The 23447-nt window shown below is 52.8% G+C and overlaps 11 protein-coding genes across 11 annotated transcripts; 6 read left to right on the top strand and 5 right to left on the bottom strand.

Annotated features, from left to right (window-relative positions):
* Positions 1-544: 544 nt before the first annotated feature.
* On the top strand, positions 545-2059 carry hosA (histone deacetylase HOS2; the record flags this gene model as incomplete). Its single annotated transcript, XM_056655653.1, has 1 exon — positions 545-2059. One exon carries the CDS (start codon positions 545-547, stop codon positions 2057-2059), a length of 1515 nt encoding a protein of 504 aa, XP_056511266.1.
* Positions 2060-3163: 1104 nt separating this feature from the next.
* NUU61_005070 (OSBP family protein) lies at positions 3164-5058 on the bottom strand (the record flags this gene model as incomplete). The annotated part of the gene is made up of 8 exons (XM_056655652.1): positions 3164-3332; positions 3410-3723; positions 3786-4035; positions 4109-4388; positions 4496-4584; positions 4699-4804; positions 4873-4941; positions 5022-5058. 8 exons carry the CDS (start codon positions 5056-5058, stop codon positions 3164-3166), a joined length of 1314 nt encoding a protein of 437 aa, XP_056511265.1.
* A 683-nt stretch (positions 5059-5741) lies between these two features.
* On the bottom strand, positions 5742-6723 carry NUU61_005069 (GIG1 family protein; the record flags this gene model as incomplete). Its single annotated transcript, XM_056655651.1, has 4 exons — positions 5742-5879; positions 5936-6120; positions 6177-6359; positions 6444-6723. 4 exons carry the CDS (start codon positions 6721-6723, stop codon positions 5742-5744), a joined length of 786 nt encoding a protein of 261 aa, XP_056511264.1.
* A 301-nt stretch (positions 6724-7024) lies between these two features.
* Positions 7025-7813, bottom strand: NUU61_005068 (uncharacterized protein; the record flags this gene model as incomplete). Its single annotated transcript, XM_056655650.1, has 2 exons — positions 7025-7678; positions 7745-7813. 2 exons carry the CDS (start codon positions 7811-7813, stop codon positions 7025-7027), a joined length of 723 nt encoding a protein of 240 aa, XP_056511263.1.
* Positions 7814-8386: 573 nt separating this feature from the next.
* Positions 8387-9244, top strand: ssuA (RNA polymerase II subunit A C-terminal domain phosphatase; the record flags this gene model as incomplete). Its single annotated transcript, XM_056655649.1, has 1 exon — positions 8387-9244. The coding sequence occupies one exon, from the start codon at positions 8387-8389 to the stop codon at positions 9242-9244; it is 858 nt and encodes a 285-aa protein (XP_056511262.1).
* Positions 9245-9602: 358 nt separating this feature from the next.
* On the bottom strand, positions 9603-12587 carry NUU61_005066 (putative DNA excision repair protein (Rad26L); the record flags this gene model as incomplete). The annotated part of the gene is made up of 1 exon (XM_056655648.1): positions 9603-12587. The coding sequence occupies one exon, from the start codon at positions 12585-12587 to the stop codon at positions 9603-9605; it is 2985 nt and encodes a 994-aa protein (XP_056511261.1).
* Positions 12588-13081: 494 nt separating this feature from the next.
* NUU61_005065 (exosome non-catalytic core subunit SKI6) lies at positions 13082-13949 on the top strand (the record flags this gene model as incomplete). The annotated part of the gene is made up of 2 exons (XM_056655647.1): positions 13082-13377; positions 13451-13949. The coding sequence occupies 2 exons, from the start codon at positions 13082-13084 to the stop codon at positions 13947-13949; spliced, it is 795 nt and encodes a 264-aa protein (XP_056511260.1).
* A 319-nt stretch (positions 13950-14268) lies between these two features.
* On the top strand, positions 14269-15305 carry NUU61_005064 (high-affinity Cu transporter CTR3; the record flags this gene model as incomplete). Its single annotated transcript, XM_056655646.1, has 3 exons — positions 14269-14400; positions 14483-14513; positions 14584-15305. 3 exons carry the CDS (start codon positions 14269-14271, stop codon positions 15303-15305), a joined length of 885 nt encoding a protein of 294 aa, XP_056511259.1.
* Positions 15306-16154: 849 nt separating this feature from the next.
* On the top strand, positions 16155-18715 carry NUU61_005063 (cytochrome P450; the record flags this gene model as incomplete). Its single annotated transcript, XM_056655645.1, has 11 exons — positions 16155-16286; positions 16365-16694; positions 16761-16941; positions 17002-17179; positions 17228-17233; positions 17284-17455; positions 17535-17651; positions 17726-17900; positions 17986-18030; positions 18167-18359; positions 18541-18715. The coding sequence occupies 11 exons, from the start codon at positions 16155-16157 to the stop codon at positions 18713-18715; spliced, it is 1704 nt and encodes a 567-aa protein (XP_056511258.1).
* Positions 18716-19746: 1031 nt separating this feature from the next.
* Positions 19747-20730, top strand: NUU61_005062 (uncharacterized protein; the record flags this gene model as incomplete). The annotated part of the gene is made up of 3 exons (XM_056655644.1): positions 19747-19768; positions 19821-20236; positions 20386-20730. 3 exons carry the CDS (start codon positions 19747-19749, stop codon positions 20728-20730), a joined length of 783 nt encoding a protein of 260 aa, XP_056511257.1.
* A 138-nt stretch (positions 20731-20868) lies between these two features.
* On the bottom strand, positions 20869-23066 carry NUU61_005061 (uncharacterized protein; the record flags this gene model as incomplete). Its single annotated transcript, XM_056655643.1, has 3 exons — positions 20869-21511; positions 21889-22117; positions 22187-23066. 3 exons carry the CDS (start codon positions 23064-23066, stop codon positions 20869-20871), a joined length of 1752 nt encoding a protein of 583 aa, XP_056511256.1.
* Positions 23067-23447: the final 381 nt, after the last annotated feature.

Genomic DNA, 23447 nt, shown 5'->3' with positions numbered 1-23447 from the left:
AGGTACGGCGGTGGGACGAGTAGATCAGCGTAGTTGGACCGGTGTAGGGTGCAGTGCAGATTCTGCTCCGTACAACCTGCCCGGCAGTCGAGGCACGGCGATGCACACCTCGGCAGTACGGCAGAGACAGTGAATATTTTTATAATGGCTATAGCTATCCAACCGTGAATATGATCGCCAACTGGGTATGTCTATTCGAAAACCTTGGGATAGTTGCCTGAGGAAGTTCAACGCCCTGCGAGTTTCCCGGGAGAATCAGACTATTCTCACACCAACGACAGTGACCAAGGCGTTTCTCAGAGTCCATGGCGTTATCGATGTCGGATACCTCGTGGGTGCCTTGCTTATCGTGGGACCACTGACGTCGCGCGGTATACTCCCAAGTGCCAAACCCGGCCATGAGCCTCTTAGTCAGCGGCAAACGTGGAACTCCGATCGAAAGACTTCGACTTGACGTTGTCTTTGGTCCTAAAAATGAGCGGCGTCTTCCATTATTTGTCTTAATCCCCGTCCCAATCCCCGAACCTCTCTTCCTCACCTCTCGATGGCTCGCTCCTCCGTCGTTCAAGAGTACGCGCCGCCGTCGACGCCGACCCTCAGCCTCGACCACAAAGTCACGCTCGAGCGCCAAAACCATGCGGTGCCGCGGCCGCAGGGCTACCGCGTGTCATGGCACGCCAACCCGGCCGTCGAGCCGCACCACTTCGGACAGTCGCACCCGATGAAACCGTGGCGGCTCACCCTCACAAAACAACTGGTGATGGCGTATGGGATGCACCACGCGATGGACCTCTACCTGGCGCGGGCGGCGACATACGAAGAGCTGGCTGACTTCCACGAAGAGGACTACTTGGATTTCCTGCGCCAGGTAATGCCCGGTGACATGGACAGGGCGGAGCAAAGTGATAATGTGGTCCGGTTTAACTTCGGCGATGACTGTCCCATCTTCGACGGGCTCTACAACTACTGCGCGCTGTATGCGGGCGGCACGGTCGATGCTGCGCGCAAGCTCTGCAATAATCAGTCAGAAATCGCGATCAATTGGTCCGGCGGGCTGCACCACGCCAAGAAGGCCGAGGCCAGCGGGTTCTGCTATGTCAACGATATTGTGCTGGGCATCCTGCAGCTGCTGCGGCACCACCCGCGGGTCATGTACATCGACATCGACGTGCACCATGGCGACGGCGTCGAGCAAGCCTTCTGGTCCACGGACCGCGTGTTGACCGTCTCCTTCCACAAATATGACAAAGATAACTTCTTCCCCGGCACCGGTGCCCTGGACGACACAGGGCCGACGCACCCGCTGAACCCGGGCGCGCACCACTCGATCAACGTGCCGCTCAACGACGGCATCGACGACGACTCATACATCCAGCTGTACCACGAGGTCATCGGCGCCTGCGTCGCCACCTACCAGCCCGGCGCCATCGTGCTGCAGTGCGGCGCCGACAGCCTGGGCTGCGACCGGCTGGGCTGCTTCAATCTCAACGTGCGCGCCCACGGCGCCTGCGTCGCCTTCACCAAGACCTTCGGCCTTCCCCTGCTGGTCGTGGGCGGCGGCGGCTACACGCCGCGCAACGTCTCCCGAGCCTGGGCCCACGAAACTTCAATCCTCCTCGACGCCGACCATATCCTCAACCCCACCATCCCGGACTCGGTCGGCTTCCGCAACCACTTCGGTCCCGACTTCACTCTGTTCCCGCCGCTGTCCGAGTTGCGCAGGCTCGAGAACCGCAACCCGCGCTCCTACCTCGCCGGCCTCGTCGAGGCCGTCCACGAACAGCTCCGCTATATCCAGGGCGCCCCCAGCGTGCAGATGAGCTTTATACCTCCCGATATCCTGGGTCTGCGCGAGGACACCGAGAAGGAAATTGAGGAGCAGACTGCCCTCCTGGAAGAAGAGCGCGAGGAGCGCCAAGGTGGTGGCTCCGCTGTTTCTGCTACTGCCGCCGTCAGCATTGAGTCTGCTCTCCCCGGCTCGGCGGGTGCTATCCCGCGTCCGAATCGTCGTCGTGATCTCGAACGTGGGGCCGGGTACAATGGCGAACTGTTCCCGTGAGTTTGATATAGGGCATTTCCAGGCGAGGCGCATACTTGAGAAGAAAAAAGAAATTTGATTCGGTTTTCGGGCGTTGTGGATTCATGGGTAGCTGGGCTGGCTGGTGTTGCATTTCGCTTTTCTGGGGGAGTTACAGGTCTTCTTTCTTTCTTTCTTTCTTTGTTTTTTTTTTCATGCTGTGTCCATCTATCATTTTCATTTGAGATATCCCCGTTTGTACAGTATTCAGGCAGAGAAAGAAACATGAGAGCAGTGGTTCAGTGAAGTCAGGCCGCCGCAGCATACAATTAAGATTATCAGAAAGCAATCTTGGCCATCGTAGATTTTAATCTTTCGATTTACAAAAAGATACCAGTTCCCAAGGAGGAAGAAGAATGACAAAAGTAAAGCCAAGAGTTCGATGGACTTAAAAACCCTTTTGAGACAATAATGAGGCTAAAAAGAAGCAACATGAAGATTGCCCAGTGAATATATACCTGTTGACTACGTACCCTCTTGCCTTTCCGCTCTCTTCCTCTCTCCTGAGTATCCTGAGCTCCTTTGATGGGTGCTTGTATGTCAATTGAAATCATTTCATTTCTTTAAATTGGCCAAATCCCCCCTTTCTTTTTGTAAGTTTGCATTTTGCATTTTGCATTTTTTTGGTCATTTTGGTGTGAGGCTGTCATCGAGAATATCCACAAGTCAAATCGGGTATCCAGCAAAGGGGTGTGGCATCTTGGCCGCGGGAAAATCGCTTGTGTTGAACATCAAGAGGAGGCGGAAGCGGATGGAGGGGGGTCGTGCTGGGTAGTCTGCGCAGGTTGACTACGTCGTCTGGCGGGATCTGCCAGGGGGAGGTAATGAGGGAGGTGAGTGTAGTTGATGTCGAACAAGGGCTCAGAGAGAGCAAGGAACGTGGAAGCGGGCGTGGATGGGAAAAGGAGAAGATCCAGTCGAAGAGAAAGTTCTTTTGAAAGGGGGTTAGTTTTCCCTTTCGTTTTCATTCTCTTGTTTCTTCTCCTCCGCATCCACAAACTTCTCCACGTTGGACGTTTCCGTGTCCTTCCGTTCCACGGCGGCTTGATCTGCTCCAGTCTCGGTCCCTGTGGATGAGCCTGCTGCCTAAGCGGCATTAGCGGTCGTGTGCTGAGTCTGGGATGCCGGGTCCGCGGATTTGGCACGCTGAGAACTATGCGGCGGGATTTGAAACTGAGATGACTTTTTCTGACCTTGGACGATTGGCGCGATGGACTGGATCTGTTTTGTGGCCAGCTGGGGGTCATGCGATGCACTGCAATATCAAACCGAATCAGCGCAGGGGGATCATTGATATGGACTGGGAATATGGGAGCGGGGAAAAAGACTCACACTTGAGCACTGATGATCCAGTCGAGATCTTCCTCGCCCTCATCTGGGCCATTGGGCCCGCCTTGGACGGGGCGGAATAGTCGCGGCCGCCACTCGACGCCCTCGTCGGCCCGCTTGGCGGCCTCGTCGCGTTGGCGGTCTTCGATCTTGGTCTTTTCGTCGGTAGCAAGCTCGTGGTTCCGCGTGTTGATTGCCTTCACCGTATCCTGCCACAGCCGCTGGGATTCCCGCTCGCCCTGCTCTGCAATCGGACGGGTCAAGGGCTTCGCATGTTTCGCGCGGGTCGCATCGAACAAAAGCTCATTCTGGTGCGTCTGGTTTGAGGGGAGAGTCAGAATTCGCAGCAAAAATGGAGGCGCACAGGCATCTGACGTACATGGACATCTTTCAGATGCATTTCTCCATTCCATAATCCCGACAGTTCGTATAATACCTCGCCAGTCTTCTCGTTCTTGATTGTGCCACCGATGGCATTATAGGTACCAGAGAAATAACCCTTAGTCTTGAACTCGATATCGGCGATGAGATCATTCTCGGGACAGCGTACGTAGCTGTGATCGCCGAGCTCATACTTCATCTTCCCAAAGAGGATACCGCGAGCGTACATATTGGGTTGGGTCAAGATGCTGCAGAGGGAAAGGATGTTAGCGATAACCATTCGGACTTCCATCCTTGAGGTTGCAGTCAGAAACGACGTACTATCGTTCGCCTTTCTCCTTGTCCTGGCCGCGGTTCAGCAGCCGCAGAATTGCAATGCCCTCCATCAAGCTAGCAGCCGAGTTACCCAGGAACTTGCTGCGGGGCTTCAGCGTGCCGTCGATACGGATATGGTGTTCCGGAGCCATGAAGAAATAGCTGGATTTTGGCGGATGGTGCGAGGTCTGTTCGGAGATGTAGTACGCGCGCGTTCCGTCGGGATAGTCCCAGTAGCAGGTAAAAGTCTCTCCGAGGATGGGATTCAGCGGCTTTTTCACTCCCCCTAACGATCAAAGGAATGTCAGAGTTGCAACCCCTTTTTCTCTCTTTCCTTCTCTCCATGCGACAAGCCCAGATAGACAACGTACGGTGGTTTGATGTGCCATCCACTCAGATAGAACTTAATTACCGAGACAAACCGTTCGAGCGGATCATCGATCGTAGACATGGGGAGGAGGGTGTCGGGATGTGCCATAAAGCTAGAACAAAAAGAAAACCCCAGGGTTAGTATGTCGGAATTCCCATGCGGTCTTCTGGGGGGTTCCTGGAGTGGGGATCTCTGAGAGAGGGAGTATGAGGGCATGGCGACGCACTTGGTGATCCGCTCCAGCATTGACCGGGGCTCGAGGATGAAGGTCGGCAAGACGACGCGACTCAAGTCGGCGCCGGGCCGCAGCTGCGAGATGATGTGCGAGAGAACTGGCCCATGGCTAGTCAGTTGCTTGTGGAAGGTGTAGGTGTGGATGGGACGAAAACGCAGAACACACCATTTCCCTGATCGGCCTCGACGGTCTCGTCTTCCCCGCTGGCGGCGGAGTCTTCCAAGGACGATCGGCCTGGGTTTTCGGGGTCAGCGGACATGGTGTTTTTTTTTTTTTTTGGCGGTAGATTGATGGAAGGGAAAGATCCAACTCACTGGCCCACGAAGCACGGCGGAGATGCGGGACCGGCATGGCTGCGTTCGGAAGCCCAACCCTGGCTACCTCAGGACGAATTCCGGAAACTCGAGTCCTTAGAATGGCATTTATTGGGGGGGAAATCAGGAATTAAAGAAATGGCAAGCAGCTCAAGTAAAAAGGAGACGCCTGAAATTTCCAAAAAAACAAAAATAATAATAATGATAAATAGGGCGTGGTGAAACCGTGTTCTACAATGCCCAACAGCAGCCAGGCACGTAAAACAAAAAGACGAAAAGAAGAAAAAGAACCCGACAAAAAAAAAAAAAAAAAAACCAAGAAATCCAGGAATTTTAAAGCAGAAATGCTTAGCCCAACCGGGGACCCGGTGACGTCGTGGTTCTTGGAGAGGCTCCGTGAATCTCCCAACTATATCACACCCGAGGTATGAAATTCGATGGATTCAAGATGCATTGAAACTACTCTGATGCCAAATCTGCACGACCTTCATCCCCCATCCACTTCCTACCCAACCTCCCAACGCTCGGAGGATCGTCGCGGGCGATGAGGGGCACGGCTTGGCAGTGGGGGAGATGTCAAGACAAAATACGCAGGTCGCTAATCTCCTCTGCAGAAGCAGTGGAATGCAGCAGGGGCAGACCCGATCCACTTTACAGGGGGGTATCGAGAAGAAGAAGAAGAAAAAAAAAAAGGTCTCCCTCTGCGACTATTAGGGGATATCATACCCGCTCGATCAGTGGCACGTCTCCATGAGTGATCTCCCTCACAAATGCCATATCTGGCCGATGGAGCATGACGTGGAAGTGTTCGACCGCGTGGACGGACTTGAGGGACTTCCAGTTCTTGAACCAAATCACCTGTACATCGTCAGCATCCAATCTCTAATCCCCACCAGAATTCCCCGAATCCAAACCTGTTCAGGCGGCACCCGCGAGCAAAACGTGCGCTGCACATACTCCTCGATGGCTTCGCGGGCGCGTGCGGTCAGGTCATCCGTGGCCGGGTCGTCCTCCAGCTCGAACTTGGTCCACACCACCAGGTGGATGATGTCGGTGTCGACCCCGTACGGCCAGTCATTGTAGAGGATGCGAATGTCCTCTACGCCGGGTCAGCTCTCGCAGATAATGGGAGGGGGGAAAGGGCTCACGCCATACCGTTGAACTCAAACGGGCGCCCCTTGGGCTGGAGGTCCTCTGGATTGCCATCGCCCCAGCGCAGCCTCTCCTTAACCACGAATCGCATCACCGACTCATACTGGGCCTTGATGTGCGCTGTGTATTCCAGATACTTGCGCAGGTCAGTCGGCACGCGCTGGAACCGATCGATCCGGTTTGTCCCTATAATACCCACCCAGAATTCCCACCCCTCCGGTCAGTCCCCTTTCCTTGATTGTCCCATAGGAAGGAATCGCTCCACTCAACGGATGATCTCCTTCACTTCCTCCCATCCCTGTCGTGTATAGAGCTCGTCCGGGGTCGACAGGCAGCGGATGTTTTTCAGGGGTTGGTCGCGGAGAAAGCTGGGGCATTCGGCCGGCCATTGCGACCGGGGTACGTTGACCAGCCAGTATGGGAGAGTCTCAGAGAAGAGGTGGTGATCGTGTAGAAAGCGTGCTGGAGTATCTGCGTCGGCCTCGGTCCGTTTCTCGTCGAGCGTGGCTATCGTCGCCGCTGGAGTCGACGCCCCCATAGAATGAGGCATTGAGGCCCCAACACGCTGCGGTTTCGCTGGCGTGGAAGAAATTGCGGGGAGTGGATGAGAGAAGAGAGGAAAGAAAGAAAGCTCACGTCGCCCTGCAGTAGTGTTGAAAGGAATGAAGTGGACAGACCCAAGGGCTGGTCTATGCCGATCATCGGGCTATCCGCAATCCACCCGGAACTGGGGCACTGTTACTTCATACTTGCCAGAAATACAGGGGACCTTGGAATACCTTGATACAGATCATCATTCGTAACCAGTGGATATTCTAGCTGTTCGTTAAGAAAGTCGAAAGGCATTGCGGCTATTCACCGGCCAACCTCTTGACCACTGCGTCATCGGCGCGGATGACTGACACCCCGGCGGCGCCCAACTCCTCCTTGGTCTTCTCCCAGCTCGCAGGTACAACACACTTGGTGCCCTCTTCAACAACCCAGCTCCTGAACCCAGCCTTAACAGCATCGACAGCTGTGCATTTAACACAATAATCGCCCGCCAGCCCCACAACGAAGACATCCGTGACGCGCTTGGCCGCGAGCACGGCGGCGATGGCAAGGTTGACCGACTGCGCCGTGACAGCCGGGTCGCGGTTCCCAAACGCGTCCGCAAAGGCAGAGTACATCTCGACCTGCGAGTGTCTGCCTTTGTGGACGAAGGTGTCGATGCGACGGATGTCGATCTCGGGAATGATCGCGGCGCCGGGGCTGTCGGCGACACAGTGAACGGGCCAGAGCTGCTGGGGCTTGGTTTCTGCAGACTTGCCTGGGGCTGGGTTCTGCACCGCAACCATCGACTCGAAGGGCCGGTTGTTGGGGGCTGGGTGGTTCGTCGCGAACGAGATGTGGTCCGCGGGGTGGTAGTCTTGGGTTGCGATGCGCGCTACGAATCCCGGCTGGGAGAGGAGGGAGTTGATCACTGGGGCTATGCTGCGGCCATCTTGCACGGCGAGGGACCCGTTCTATGTTTCCTCGTCGGCCGAGTGTAATTAGTACGGTGGGGAAGACTGGCAAGACATTGGACTCACAGGCGGGCAAAAGTCTTCTTGCATGTCGACCACGATTAGAGCGGGCACGAAGGAGCCATCTGAGTCCATGACTGACAGGTATTGGAATGGTAGAATAGCACGGTATTAGAATGGGGGGAAAGAGTAAAAGAGAGTGCTTTTATCTCTCATAGCTAACTACCTAGCTGGGTAAGGTGACCCAGGGATGACTCAGCAGGCCACTAAAAGCGTGTGAAACGTCAAAACTCGGCTTTTTCCTCTTCGCAAAAGGGCTCCGGCCCATCGGCAACTGAACACCTCTCATCTGTCGCTGGATAATGACCTCTCGTTGCAAGGTATGTGATAAGTGTATTTGTATAGATATATATATATATACATCCCATTCCATCCCTCTTTACCCTCGCCCTTACCTGATGAACCACATTATTGGAGCTGTCTGAGCTTCCCATGCGGACAAACTCAACTATACGCTTTTCATCTTTCTGAACGTCGACTATTACTTTTCGAAGGGCGCATTGCTTCTTGGTTTTATTCAATTGCTCTTGGTGACCAGTTGCTAACGAGCCCCAGTTCACAGGAGATTGTAAACCCATCTTCAAGCCCCCGTGAATATCCCTCCTTTCCCCAGTAGAAGCAAGAACCAAAAGAAGACCACAAAACAGGATGGCGTATGATCCACGCCGGGTAAACACCGGGAGCACACCTCCCCAACAACCACCACCACCCCCGCCGCCGCCGCCCGAGGCAACAGCAACACCCACCGGGATGGCCGAAGCACCCACCAGCGAAGCCAGCAGCAGCAACCCGTACAAGCTGAAGTTCTGCACGGTGTGCGCATCCAACAACAACCGGTCAATGGAAGCACACCTGCGCCTCTCGACCGCCGCAACAGGATTCCCCGTGATCTCATTCGGGACAGGGTCCCTGGTCCGACTGCCGGGCCCCTCGATCACACAACCAAACGTGTACAGCTTCAACACAACCTCGTACAACCAGATGTACGAGGAGCTGCACAGCAAGGACGAGCGGCTGTACCGCAGCAACGGCATCCTCAACATGCTGGACCGCAACCGCGGCCTGAAATGGGGGCCCGAGCGCTTCCAGGACTGGGTGCCCGGCATGCCGCGCGTCGACCATCTCTCCAAGGGCGACAAGGGCGCCGTGGGGACCGAGGCCGGGGTCGTCGATGTGATTATTACGTGTGAGGAGCGCTGCTGGGATGCTGTTGTCGATGATCTTATGAATAAGGGCGCTGCTCTTAATCACCCTGTTCACGTCTTCAATGTCGATATCAAGGATAACCATGAGGAGGCTCTGCTTGGCGGCAAGGCCATCCTTGATCTTGCTACTCGTCTCAATGATGCTGCTGTTGCGGAGCGCGATGTTCATGGCCCCGAGGGCTGGGAGAATGGCGCCGGTGCCGCGCGCCAGAGCTTCGATGAGAGTGTTCCCACTATCTTGGCGGAGTGGCAGGAGAAATATCCTCATCTGCCTGCTTTGTGGACGTTGGCCTGGTTGTAACTGTGGTCTCTTTTCTTTCTTTTTCTTTTTCTGTATTGTGTCTTGTGATATCCTCAATAGGCAGACTCTTGCCTGTATTGTGAACGGAGGCGCTTTCTCTTGTCTCTTGGGTGTCTCTGTTCCTTGTGCACGAATAATACAAGCATTTAGCCGTGCCTCAACACTCGAATGAGGCCAGTCGATGGCCATGGTATTGTATACCTCTTAAAAAGGGCTACGTAGACTCAGAGATCTTAAGCAGTATAAATTGCATTCAAACCAAAACGAATGGGGTATCATCAACTCGAAAAACGCCAGTGCAAGGAACAAAACTATCGTAACGTATGAAGTATATGCTCTATTCAGAGGAGCAACTGCATCACTCATCCTTGGGCAGCAAAACATCCCGCCTCTCCCGATACCACCTCTCGAGACAGGCCCTCCGCTGAGCCTGGGTCATGCCCTCGACGACGAGCGCAAAATCGGTGGCATCCGCATACCCAAACCAGCGTGCCATGCTACAAAACTGGCGGCGCATCACGTCGGGCGGTGGATGGTATCGAAACCGAACGGGGTGGCCATCCAGACCCCGGAACAACGTGGGAGCCCCCATGGTGGGGGGCGGGGTTCGAGGGGACGCAAAAGGGTCTTCGTCGTCTGCGTGAAGGCCTTGCGAGGGCTCGAAGACCTGGAGATCGGCCGCGGAGTCATCTGGAGCGAGCTGGGCGCGACGGCTCAATCGCTCTTCTACTCGAGAGGAGCCGATGACCTCGTTGTTGAGGTGGGTATATTCAACGCCGGCGCCGGCGAGAATCGCCTGCACTGGGTCGTGCCCACGAGGGGTCGGATGATGGGATTTAACATCAGGTTTCGGGCCGTCCTCATCGCCGCGTATCATAGCGGCCAGCTGGTTCATAGCCTCATCGTCGGCCTTGATAGGTCTCTCACCATCGCCTTCAAAGTTGTCTTCTTCAACGTCGATATCCATGACCTGCACCCCGGCTCGACTCTCGGCGACGTTGGTTTTGTTGACGATATCGCGCAGAACAATGTTATCGTTCTGGTATGAGAACAGGTTTTGTAGACCAAAGATCTCGCCCTTTTGGTCTTTCTTTTCTTGCACGCCTCGGAAATACCGGCGCTCAGAGCTGGCATTATACCCAATATTTGCCTGTTGTTGCTTGTAGATCTGGCGGGCGTATACAATCTCCTCAATCGTGCCAGCGGATATCAACCGGAAAACCTCCACGTCGCGATGTTGTCCAATACGGTATGCCCGATCCTGGGCCTGAAGGTCGTGAGACGGGTTCCAGTTAGGGTCGACGATCACCACCTTGTTTGCCGAAGTGATGTTCAGCCCGACACCACCGGCTTTGGTGGAGATGAGAAACACAAACTGTCGGGGGTCTGAGTTGAACTCGTCCACGACCTGCGCGCGGTCTTCATAGCGCATTGACCCATCCAGGTAGCTGACGTTATAGCTCGTGTGCTTGAATAGCATCTGCAACATCTTCAGTAGTCGCACGCTATGCGAAAACACAAGGACTTTGTCTCCGTTCGCATGCCACCACTTGAGTAGCTTCCGTAGCACCTTCCACTTGCCACAAAACTCGGGATTCGCGAAATTGATAATCGAGTCTCGCGTGCGGTATAGATTCTCCCACTGCTCAGGCATTGTAATCTCCAGCATTTCCTTGTCCTTTTCCTGCTTTTCCCGAGGATCATTGCCCTGCGGAATCAAGATGGCTAGGTGGTTACTGAGCTTTTGCAGCACAGTAATAGTAGGGAAGACATAGGCCTGCCATGGCTCCCCCTTACTAGGAATCAGTCTGTAGCAGCACCAACCCCTCTTCTTCCCTGACCCACAACCGCACCGTTCCGTCGAGCTTTTGATGCATTCAACAATATCGCTGTCCAAGAAGGTCTCGTAGGCCTCTGCCTGGGTCTCGGTCAAAGGACAGAAGACGACACGGTCACTCTTTTTGGGCAGCTGATCTGCAATCAAAGTCTTCATGCGGCGCAAGAAAAACTGGGGCAGAAGGTTTTCGACCAGCTTTTTGGCTGTTTTCCGGGCTCTGCTGAGTTCACTTTGGGTCGCATCGTGCGACTGACCGATCTTCAGCGGCTCTGAGATTTGCGCCTTCCAGGTTGTCACTGGACCGAGGATTCCAGGATTCGTCCAATTGAGCAGAGTCCACAGCTCTTCGTACTTGTTTTGGATCGCGGTGCCAGTCAAGCCAATTCGACACAGGGCGTTGATTTCGTTCATTGACTTGGTCGTTTCGGATTTGCGCTCTTTGACTTTGTGGCATTCGTCGGCAATCACACAGTCCCACTCAACCATATTCACCGAATCTTTATTTTGCACGTAGGTGTTGTAGGTTGTGATCAGAATCTCCACCCTTCCCGACCTGGCGGCGTGGAGGGCGAGCTCCTTGCTGTCGCCGTGGTAAACATCGACATGCCACCAACCCCAACGGGCGAATTCGGCCTTCCAATTTAAGATCAGAGTCCCGGGGCACACGATCAAGGTGCGCGGATACCACGCATCAGTCTCGAGCCTGCGCATCTTGCGCATCCGTTTAGCGTCTCGCTCGTCGCCGGTTTTCCCGTAGGCGGCTGCGAGAAAGGCAATCACCTGGATTGTTTTTCCAAGGCCCATGTCGTCTCCCAGGACTCCACCTTTCTGGTAGACAAACAGCTCATGCAGGAAAGCCACTCCCTCCACCTGATATTGGCGTAGCCATTGCGCAATCGGGGCGGGGATCAAACCAAGAGAATATGGAAGCGTGATATCCTGATACGCGCGGGTGGGTTGCCTGTCTGGAAATGCAGGCCTTTCTTGAAGATGCTCAAGACGTTCGTCGTCGGAGAATTCCACGCCGTCGTAGGAGGGTGGTACCTTCAGCCCGTGCACGCGCAAGTGTTCTTTCTTCCGGTCAAACTGGACTCGGCGGCGCTTTAGATAGTCGGGGAGCGTATGTTCCATCAACTCGTCTTCCGAGGATACGTCGCCATATTGCCTCCGCGGCCTCTTGACTCGGGGCGTAGGTCGCTCCTGTTTCACCCGACCAACAATAACCTCCTCTTTCGGGACTTTCTCCTTGCGAGTCGAGGCCGCGCTCTGTCTGCGCTTGAGTGACTTCCGCTCCTTAAACTTCTTGTATGCCGCCGCGCCATCATTAAAGTCTTCATCGTCGGTGTCCTCTTGTTCCTTCACTGGGGTCTTCAACTCAAGAGGCGAAATAGTATGGGCAGACTCGGTTTTGAGAGGAGTGGATAGCGGGTGATTCGCGTCGCGGGAATCTCTGCCTGGATTTGGAGACGTAAGCTGCATGCCATGCGCGTGTTCAGGTGCATCCATCCTTACTGGGACGAGCGACGGGGTTTATATAGCGTGTTGATTCCAGGTCGTCATCATCCGAGTCGATTGCGATGACTTCCGCAGCTGGATTATAATTCCCCATGGCGGTCACATCGCCGTGGGCAAGCGGAGTGGCAGCTCAAGTGGTGGGGGAGTCGCGAAGGCGGAGTTGGAGATGTCATTCCGATCGACGAGAAAAAGTTGCCCACTTTTCCCTCGTCACCGTCACCGTCACCGCTACGCCTTGGATTGCTGGCCTCGATTGATTCAGGCGTTGGTTGTGTCCTCTTGATGCGACCAAGCTAAGTGAGTTGTGGATTCTTTTTTATGCTGTTTGGTCATATTCAATTGAGTCGAATTCTGACCTTCTTGGCAGCGCGAACAAGAGCTTGACGATCGCATTTTGACTATTCCACATCCTTTGCTCTCCTAGTTTTTCTCCTCTTCTTTCTTTTTCTTCTTCTGCCTCGAAGCACATCAGAATACTCTACAAAATGCCGCTCGATACCTCAACGACGTATCCTCTGACGCGGCTGCGCCTGGATGGCCGCCGGTGGAACGAACTGCGTCTTCTACAAGCCCAGATTTCAACGAATCCCGCCAGCTCCGGCTCCTCATACCTATCAATGGGTAACACAGCAATCATGTGTTCTGTTCATGGACCGGCGGAGGGGCGTCGCGGAGAGGGCAGCGGTTCGGCAGGAAGTTCGGGCGCCGTCGTCGACGTGGACGTCAACGTCGCAGGGTTCGCCGGAGTGGACCGAAAGAGAAGAGCCGGTGGCAGCGACAGGTAATGCGCTCTTGTTTTACTGCAAAGTTTCACACAGACATGGACACGAAACTCACCCGATGCCTTGCTACAGAAAATCCACGCGAATCGCCACAACACTTCGGTCTGCCTTCCAGTCGCATCTCCACACCTACCTCTACCCACACAGTACGATCAGCATTCACGTCTCGGTGTTATCCGCCGATGGATCTCTGCTGGCGGCGGCCATCAACGCATGTACATTGGCCCTGGTGGACGCCGGTATTCCCATGCCCGGGTTACTCTGTGGATGTACAGCCGGAATGAGTGGAAGCGCATCTACACCACGAGACCCGCGACACGACGAACTCGATCCGCTGCTGGACCTGTCACTGCCCGAAGAACAAGAACTGCCCTCGCTGACAGTGGGGACTACTACATTAGTGCCCGTGGGCGAGGACCACATGGACGATGAGGAGGGTGAGACCAAGGTGGTGGTGCTGACAATGGACTCCAAGCTTCACTGTACATACATGGACACGATGCTGGCAGTGGGAGTGGACGGGTGCAACCAGATCCGGGAGTTGTTGGAGGGAGTGGTCAAGGGGAAATAGATCCTGAGGCACTTGATAGAAATAGAACCCGATTAATCAGGCACAATCTGCTCAATTCCCCTCGACGCTAAAACTGTTAGGGCCAAAATCTGCTCACTCCACCAGATACGCTTCCTTGTAGCATGGATTATTTATTATTATTATTGTTATTATATGATCTGTTGATTTCTCTCTTCTTGTTTTCTCTGTGATGCTTTCCACAAATTCTCCCTTTTCCTCTCTGCTCATCTCCCACCTGAAGATTTTCTTGGGTTGATCATCGCACGCAATCCTGCGATTTGCCTCCGAAACTCCACTCGCCCGAGCTGACCCTCCAACCATGGACGACTCCATGGGCACCATGAGCATGTCCATGCCCACGTCCACCGCCTCGTCTGCCATGCACACCGGTATGTCTGGGATGGATATGGGTGGCATGGATATGGGCGGGGGCTCCAGTTGCCAGATTTCGGTAAGTCAATCATCAGATCTTTCACAAAAAGAAAAGAAAAGAAAGGGGGAAAAGGACTGAGCTAATTATATTGACTGAGTAGATGCTGTGGAATTGGAACACAATTGATGCATGTATGCACTACCACAAATACTCTCTCTACATCGCCCTCTTTAACCTATACACATACTAACCCCGCAACAGGCTTCCTCTCCACCTCCTGGCACATCCGCTCCCGCGGCATGTTCGCCGGGTCCTGCATCGGGGTGATCTGTCTAGTCCTCTGTCTGGAGTTCCTGCGCCGAGTGAGCAGAGAATACGATGCCTTCATCGTGCGCCGGGCCCGGCTGCGCAGATTGTACATGTCCGGCTCGCCACCAGCCCGGGGCAGTCCCAGCGGGTATACGACAGGAGAACAGCCAGGCCCCGGTGACAGTACCCAGGGACCCAAGACTACCACCACCACCAATAGTAGTTGTGTCCCCGGAAGAGTCAACAGTGTCAAGGGTGGTTGCTGTGACGGGCCCGATCTCACCTCGTCTGCATCCTCGATCGTCAAAGAAGATGTCATCACCCCGGCTCCAGAGCCAGGCTCCGATGATAAGGGGTTGAATCGAATTACGTCGACGGCTGCGGGTGCCTTTTCCGCACAGAACACACCCACTACTCCCACTGCTCCTCCTGCTGCTGCTGTTGCTTCTTCTCCACGCTTTGCTTCGGACCCCGCCACCCTGGAACCCTACCGTGCTTCGCCGGTCGAGCAGACGGTGCGGGCACTGCTGCACATGCTCCAGTTTGCGGTGGCATATTTTGTTATGCTGCTGGCCATGTATTTCAATGGGTATATCATCATCTGCATCTTTATCGGGGCGTTCTTAGGAGCATTTATCTTTTCATGGGAGCCGGTGTCTTTAGGGAAGGGGTGAGTATTTTTTTTTTCTTTCCTTTCTCCCACTCCTTTGAATAAATCATACAAGATATGCTAACAAGGTGTTGTCATAGAAATGATGCACTGGAAGTGACCAAGTGTTGTGGCTAGCTCGTTCTGTCTGTTCTTTTCCAAGCAAGGATATCCCAATATGCATTGCCATTGCTTTCTATCTCTGTTTCTATGTCTATTTTATACTTTCCATTCGTGTTACGTCAAGACACTGGATTGCTGGGACAGTCTATCCCATGAGATATCAAAAAGCCAATACTGAAATCCCTCTTACTGAATTACTGAATCTTTCACTTTTATGTATTTGCCTCCTGGCTACAACTCTGCTGCTAACTAATGCTATTTCCTATAACCACCCCCCCCCAACTTTATCATTCACAATACAAAATATCTATCTAAGATGCCATAACTATGTTGGGGATCTTGGCTACGCCATGACCCGGACACGTATATGGCGGGGAACGCGGGTTGACATCATGAAATCTAAAATCCCTCAGAGATGGCTACTTCCAATAGTAGCTGTAGCTAAGAACGTGCTAGTGCTAAGATCCATGCCCTATCAACCTGCAGCTGGAGAGCGTGCTGGCATGCTCCGCGTATCTGTAATCCTGAAGCTCAGCTCAAATCTAGGGTTTGCAGCGAAACCCTCGTTGTTTTATAAAAGCGTTCTCTCACTCCCTTCCAATCCCTCCTCTGTCCCTATCCATATCGTAGCGCATGAATGTGCATTGAATATCTCCACCCCTGAACTATTGTTTTCATTTCCTGACCCCCTGCCCGTTTTATGCTCACTTTGAATTCACTCCAGTTGCTTTGGGTTTCGAAAAACAGCAAGATGGCGATGCAGAACTGGCCCAACGGACTTGTGCTTCCATCGGGGGTTTTCCTACTCTCTTTCGTCCTTGCAATTTCCGTCATTTTGGTGACCGTGACTGCTCTAGTCATTACCTCGAAACGGCTGGTCAATGTGAGTGCCATCCTTCCCCACCTCCCCTTCCCCTGCTCGTTCTCTCTGTGCTTTTTGTCCTGTCAGTCCAGGATACAGGATATAAACACAGCACACAACACTAGCGGCTACCTTGTTGACTTCCTTTTGCCATCCAACTCGCAGGACCGCGTTCCCTTTGCAGCAGGACAAAACCCTTTCGCGATTCTATACCAACACTACCGGTTCGTCATCGACGGGCCCGGCCTGATCAACAAGGGCTATGTCCGTTTTAAGCAGGGCTTGTTCGAGATCCCACGCACGTTCCGCTTTGGACAGGTTATCCTGTGCAAGCCGGAGCTGATTGAGGGATTGAGAACCACGCGCAGCGCGGTGGCCTCGCCTGAGCCATGGATTGATCAGGTGAAATGCCCCCCCACCGTGCATCTTGTCCCGTTGATAAACTATAGATGAACGGTTCCAGCTGACGTTATCCAACATTCAAAACATCTCTAGCTCTTGCAAATTTCTCATGTCATGCCGGGCTACTTTCCCAAGGGCGGGGGGTGGCCGGCCATTGCAAAGACCACGCCGGGCGTCATCCGCGGAACGGTGTATAAGGAACTGGATCGGTACATACCCTCGATGGACCAGGCCATTCTCTCTCAATTTCACACTTTGCAGTTTAATGATGACGGTGAGTCCTTGATCAATATATATTCCCTTGCTGTATTAATGCTCATGCTCTTGGGGGCAGAATGCAGTGTGGGCTGCTTCGATTTCGCATACTCCATTGTTGCGCGCAGTGGTAGCTTTGCCATGGTCGGCTCGCAGCTCTCGCAGAACGAAGAATATCTCAAGGCCGTCAAGGACCATATTCTTGGAATGATCATGACTACTCGCGTGCAGTTCCTGGTCCCTGATTGCTTGAAGCGGTAAGTCTTGTCTGTACTTATCGCTGCTAGCACCTACTTGGGGTCTAGGGCTAGGTATGTCTTGGATGACCATGCAACTAACTTCGCCAACCAAACAATGGCAGGTACATTGGGGGATTTATCAGTCATCTCGCTACCCTTGGTACCCGCTGGGATATGCACGCCTCGCGCAAGATCCTACTCAAGCACTTCAATGCTCGCGCGGCCGAGTACCGTGACGAGATGGCTAGTGAAGAGTTAAATCACCAGCCTCGTCCCGAGGACATGCACAAACCGGTAGGCCTTGCTTGGCTTTTATCCTATCATTTGACAAAATCCCAGTATGAATATTAACCATCTCGACTGGGGGCTATAGGTCGAGATCTTCCGCTGGCTATATGAAAGCTCCGTTCTCCGCCAGCGATGGAGCTACTCCGAGGTGATTGGCGAGATGCTGCTGCTGCAATTTGCATTCATCTATACCACAGCCTATGTGAGTATTCTGTCCAAAGCGCAGAGCTCCCTCATTACAGACCAAGGTGGCTCATCATTCCCCCGGATAACTAGGGTCTTTACGGTGCACTGGCCGAACTCGCGCGGCGCCCCGAGTACATAACACCCCTGCGCGAGGAGGTCGAGACAATCCTCACAGAGCTAGGGCCCACAGTGGCCGCGTGCGACAGGATGATCCTACTGGATAGTTTCTTAAAAGAGTGCCAGCGGCTGCACCCCCCTGCAGCCGGTATGTTCATCTGACCCTCTCTCCACTTCAGTCCTCGCTGGACCCCCCTCGGGATTTGCGCGTGGCTAACCTGGTGCTAATGCAGTCTCTGCCCACCGGGTCTGTGTCACGCCCCTGCAACTTTCCAACGGTGAGTGGGGTGCTGTTCCTTTGGCCTCTCTTCTTATCACATCCACACCGCTAGATCTGTATCTGATCCATGGATTTATTTGTTTTCCTATTTCAGTGCTGACATCAGGTACCGGGCGAGTCTCGGTGGATGATAGGTATTACCCTCAAGCCCGGAACTCACGTCGGCGTTCCAAGTGGTGTGATCCAGCGCTCGAGCGAGTACTACGAGAACCCCGAAGCCTTTGATGGGTTCCGGTTCGTCAAACGAGCGGCCGCCGGAGCCAAGGACTCGCGGTTCGTCGATCTGAGCCCGGAGTATCTAGTCTTTGGAATGGGGGTGCATGCCTGGTACGTATTATTCTTTATTTCATTGCTTTTCTTTTTCTTGCCTTCCCCTTCTTCTTACTTGATTTCTTCGATTCCCTTGATTTCATTGGTCTGAGTGGGATATTTGGGATATTTTCTTTTTCTTTCAGTTTCAACCGGATCCACCATCGGCTGACTCGCTCGTGTTTGCCCCAAACCGCAGTCCCGGCCGCTGGATGGCAAGCGCCCTAATGAAGCTGGTCTTCGCCCACATCCTGACTCGGTGGAACGTGTTTCTGCCGGGGTCCTCGCAGGGTCCGGTGACGGGATCGCTTTCATTCGAGGAGTTTTACGTGCCGAATTTCGGACTGAAGATTGGGTTGCGTCGGCGGAAGTAATGGCCACTTCGGGGGGGGGGGTTGGAGAATCAAAATTGCATAAAGCCCTAGGATAAGATGGAGGAAGCATTGGAGGAGAGGTTTTATTGGAACAAGCGCATCGAAATCAATCAAATTGTCACTGTGTTTGGTGGATTAGTTCAATGGCTCTGGTACTGTGGTAGATTATTGATTGATTAGTAGGAAGGGTCACTAGACATCTATTAGGCTGTTTGATTGAATGAGAGCTTAAGTGAGGGGTTGCCATCTAGGCATAAGTATAAATATTATGTACTAGAATCCGAGTTGGTTATGCCTATATTTGGTCGTACACAACAATGTATCATACAGAATAAATATATAGGAACTACAGTAGTTTTTGATATTCAGTATTATGAAGCCTCGGTGGCTCCCATTTCATCGAAAACAGGATAATGACCGCGGGAAGCAAACAAGAGCTCAACCTTCGTACAAGACCGGCCTCGAGTTTCTGAAAGCTCATAGACTTCATGTGGAGTCCTACCGACACCCGATTTCTGCTTGAACTGTTATCAAATAGTAAAACTAAATGTGCATCAACCTACTTTTATGTTTGCACTGTTTTTTTTTTTTTTTTTTTTTTTTTCTCAGTCCCATGGGATATCTCATGAGGCTCTCACCGGACCTGCTGAGCTCTATTTATTCAGGGGGTACTTAGCGCCAACCGCCATCCCATCTTGATTCCTCTCACTTCTCTCAATACGTCCCCATCCAACTCTTTCCGTGGATCTAAAGAAGAGATATCACCACCCATGGGGGCCAATTTCCAAGAGGACGCTTATCACTCTGATGTCTCTGGTATGGTCCATATATCAAGATCTGTGGTTGAGCTAGGATTACAGGGAAGAGGGGGGGGGGCTTCTTTCCTCACTTCACTCTTGTGTGCTAACACAGCCCCACAAACAGAGGGCGAGGATATTCCGTTCGACGCTCACTTGCCCTTTCACTCGATCAACGAGGGATCATCGAGCGAATATGAGGAAGAAAGTCCTTCCAAAAAAGCCCCTTCTAAGATGCCATCGAGCTCCGACAAAGGTGACTTCTAGCTAGCACTTGAGCTCGAACGACGTGAGCTGACATCCAATAGCAGATGTATTCCCAGACTCTCTAGATGAGCACTTGAACCCACTCACTCAGTTTTTCACCTCGGATCTCGACAAGGAGATCCTCGCGTCCATCCCCAAGGATGCTCCCAATGTTAACTGGTGCCGCCGCACAAAGCCTTCCGGGAAGGTCAAGGTGTTTGCAAAAGGTGTGGAGAGTGGTGAAACAGCCCGCGCAGCTGCAGCAGACCGATTCGGTCGACAACCTCCCTCTGGTCACAACTGTCGGCGGTGCCAGTCTGGTGGCGCCAGTCCCTTTGCCCGGTGCAAAGTTGCAGTGACTGTGTCGGGCCAACTGCTGTTCAAGGGCAATTGTCTGAGCTGCGCCTTCCACGGTCTTCAGTGCAGCAATAGTAAGTGGCTTATTCTGAGCTCCTCCGGATTTGGTTCTAATGGCCTTGTCCTCAGCTCTCCTCAATGAACTCCCAAAGTGGATACAGAAATACGTTGCCGAGTTCAATGGTGTTCTGCAGAAGCGCAAACGCGTGAGTGGCTTGATAAACCTCCCTTTCCTACCTAAGGGGCTCAGACTAACATAAATAAATATAGGGAAAATCATTGACGACCCCCAAGCCCGACACGAAGAAGCTGAAAGCTACCGATAGTGGCACCGCCGATGCTTCACTTCTCTCCAACTCTATTCTTACCCCTATTCAGCCGGGCTCGAAACGCCCGCCTGTGGACCTTGAGTTGTACCACTCCCCCACGGAACACGAGGCCCACCGCGATGACCTAGTGAAGGCTCGCGATACCCACCAGAAGATCCTAGATGTCTGCAAGAGGGCTCAGTGGGATGCCTACAAATTCGAAAAGCGCATTCGACAGCTTGAGGCCCAGACAGCAAAGAGCCCGATTCAAAATGCGTGGGATGAATCGGACCAGGAGATCGAGTGAAATATCCAGAGAGGTATTCTGGTCTAGCACGTTTCCCTTTAAGCAAAGGTCGATACTCATTTCTTTAACCTTTCATTGCACTAGCAGTCACAAAAAAGAAAGCACTATATTATACACAAATCCAGAGGAATCACTCTTCTACCCCATGGCGACCAGCCTCCCAATATACTGCTTTACCAAGACTATTTTGGCTACTGGGCGCGTAAAGCAGCCAGTCTTCACTTGCTCCTGTCTGCTGTCACTGTCGTCGTAATCATAGTCCGACGCAAACCCCATCGTAAAATTGATCTCCTCCGGGCAAACAGCCTTATTTTCGGGAATATCCCTACGTCTCTTCCAATTGCGCTCCGTGTTGGTAACATAGCCCCTTTCCCAGAGCTTTCCGTACTGTTCCTGTGCTTCGCCGTGGGTGCGCACGCGCAGGATATCATATAGACTAGCCCGAGTCATAGCCGCATCTCGGTCAATGGCAGATTCCCCCTCGACTTGGTGGGTATTGACCCCCAAAGCATGAAATTTATTGCCCCATGCCTCGTGTTCAGCCGGGGTCAGAAAGATAGTGATCTTTCGGGGAGATACTGAGCGAATGAGGAGATATGCGAGGGCGTCTGAGTCTACTCCGTAGGGGAGTGGGCCAATCACGAAGTTATAGTTGCGGGAGATGGCGTGGTCAATCCGGAGTGTATAGTAGGTGTGGAAATAAGCTTGGTTGGAGCCTGTATCGTGGGGCCCGGAGATAAAAACGGCATTGGATCTCCCAGGGCTTTGCGGCACATCTTCTCTTTGATTTTGTGGGGGATTCATCGATACAGACTTGGTGGAATCACATTGCAAAGGGGGTTTTTTTTTTTTTGTTAGAAAGGAAGTGGGTGGAGGTGGAGGGGGGCTAATTATATTTTAAAATTGGCCCCCTCTTTCCCCCTCCACGAACCCTCCCCAAGTAACAGTGTATAAGAGGCCAGTTTCGGTATATAATATGTCGTATTTCGTATATTCATAGATAATATATAGTCTCTGTCAATATTGGACAGGTTTTTCTATGAGACTTTTACATGGACTAGTATACATACATTCATTACATCTCATCCCGTCAAGGCCTCCAGTTCGTAATAGAATCTTCGACTCGACCACCGGGGTATCGGTCCACACAAGACATACGACAAGATTTCCACCATTTCTGGACTCAAGCACGGAAACTTTTCCTCGAGAATGCCCTTGATATCCTCTGGAAGAAGCCACTCATGCCCATTTCTAGGGTTTATGAAGGACCTCCAGATTGCTTCAAGGGCCAGCCGGTTGCGAAGACCGGGAACCGACATTCTCAGCCACGTCATGCCCATCGCAAAGACATCGATCTTTTCGGTATATTCGGTTAACTTGAGGAACTCTAGACTCAATCTATTAGCACAAGCCCATGGGTCAAGATGACGGCATCCTCAGAGAAACGCAATCTTACCCGGGGCTCTATACCCAGCGGTACCTCCCCTGAAGTCGTTAGATTTGGCGCCCTGGGCCATTTGGATGGCGAAGTCAAAGTCCGCGATCTTGGGCTCATTGCCGTCGAGAAGGATATTGCCGTCTTTGATATCGCGATGCCAAATCCCCTTCTCGTGGAGGTTCATCAACCCACTTGTGGCTTTCATGATGGCCTTGTCGATCTTCGATTGATCCCAGGAAGGGTCGAGCATTTTGTCGGTCAAATCACCCCCGGACGCTCTAGGCATGACCATATATGCGAACTGGGGTTTTTTTTTGTCGAAGATCACCCATCGATCGATCACTTTGAGCACATTGCGGTCGTTGATCGACATCTGCAATTTGGCCCCGGTCATCACGCGGCCGAACTTTTCATTGGATTTCTTGACGGCGACAGTCTCTGATTCCCCACTGGTGCTCTTGGATTTGTAGAGCTGAGCCATGTACACAGTTCCAAAACCTCCCTGGCCCAGTTTTCGATCCCAGTCCATCACCACTGTCCACTGCTCCCCTTTCTTGTGGTCCCAGTAGATCTTGCGCCCGGACAAGCTCCTGAGGGCCATTTTGCCTTCAGGCGTGTCCCTGGGAATCGGGAGTTCGGCAGCAGGGTGGGCGTCGAGATATTCTTTGTATCTCTTTCCAATCTCCCATGGCGCTCGAGGGGCCAAAGATGAAAAAGAATCAGCGACTGCATCAGTATCCTGTAAGGGCCGAGCTGTCTGCCCAGAGAGAACTTCATAGCCTCGCTCGTCCAGCGATGCACGATCAAAGGGGTTTCTGGTGGGCGCTGAGCTGATCAACGGGATCAGAAACGCATTGAGGCTCAGCAGAGCCGGCACGAGGCGGTTGAGAAACCGCATGGCCCAGTGTGTCACTCGCGGATTTTCTAGAAATCAGAGTGAATAAAAAAAAAATAAATAAAAATAAAAATAAACCCCGTTTTTTTCGGCGGCCCAGCCCGAGTATTTTAAATCCATGAAAATCTTGCAGCTAATGACACCCCACCGGCGTATAAATAGATCTGGGAGTTGGGGGACTGGCTTGGCCCTGCTTAGACTAACTATGAAAGTGCTAGAAGGATTGCCTCCAATTGAGCTTTGTGGAGGGTTTTCTCCACATATAATTAGGTCACCAAGATCATGGGCGTGTTAGAAGGATCAAAATTCCACTCTCTCACTCCCAAACTTACAGGGGCCAAATGCCACTCATCTATACTTGAGCACCTGTTGTTGCGTCTGTGG

The sequence above is a fragment of the Penicillium alfredii genome, assembly GCF_028826965.1.
Source record: "Penicillium alfredii strain IBT 34128 chromosome Unknown utg000007l_segment0_segment0, whole genome shotgun sequence".
In the NCBI taxonomy this organism is placed as follows: domain Eukaryota; kingdom Fungi; phylum Ascomycota; class Eurotiomycetes; order Eurotiales; family Aspergillaceae; genus Penicillium; species Penicillium alfredii.
Note: the sequence above shows the minus strand (reverse complement) of the source record. Positions and strands in the feature narration are given on the sequence as shown.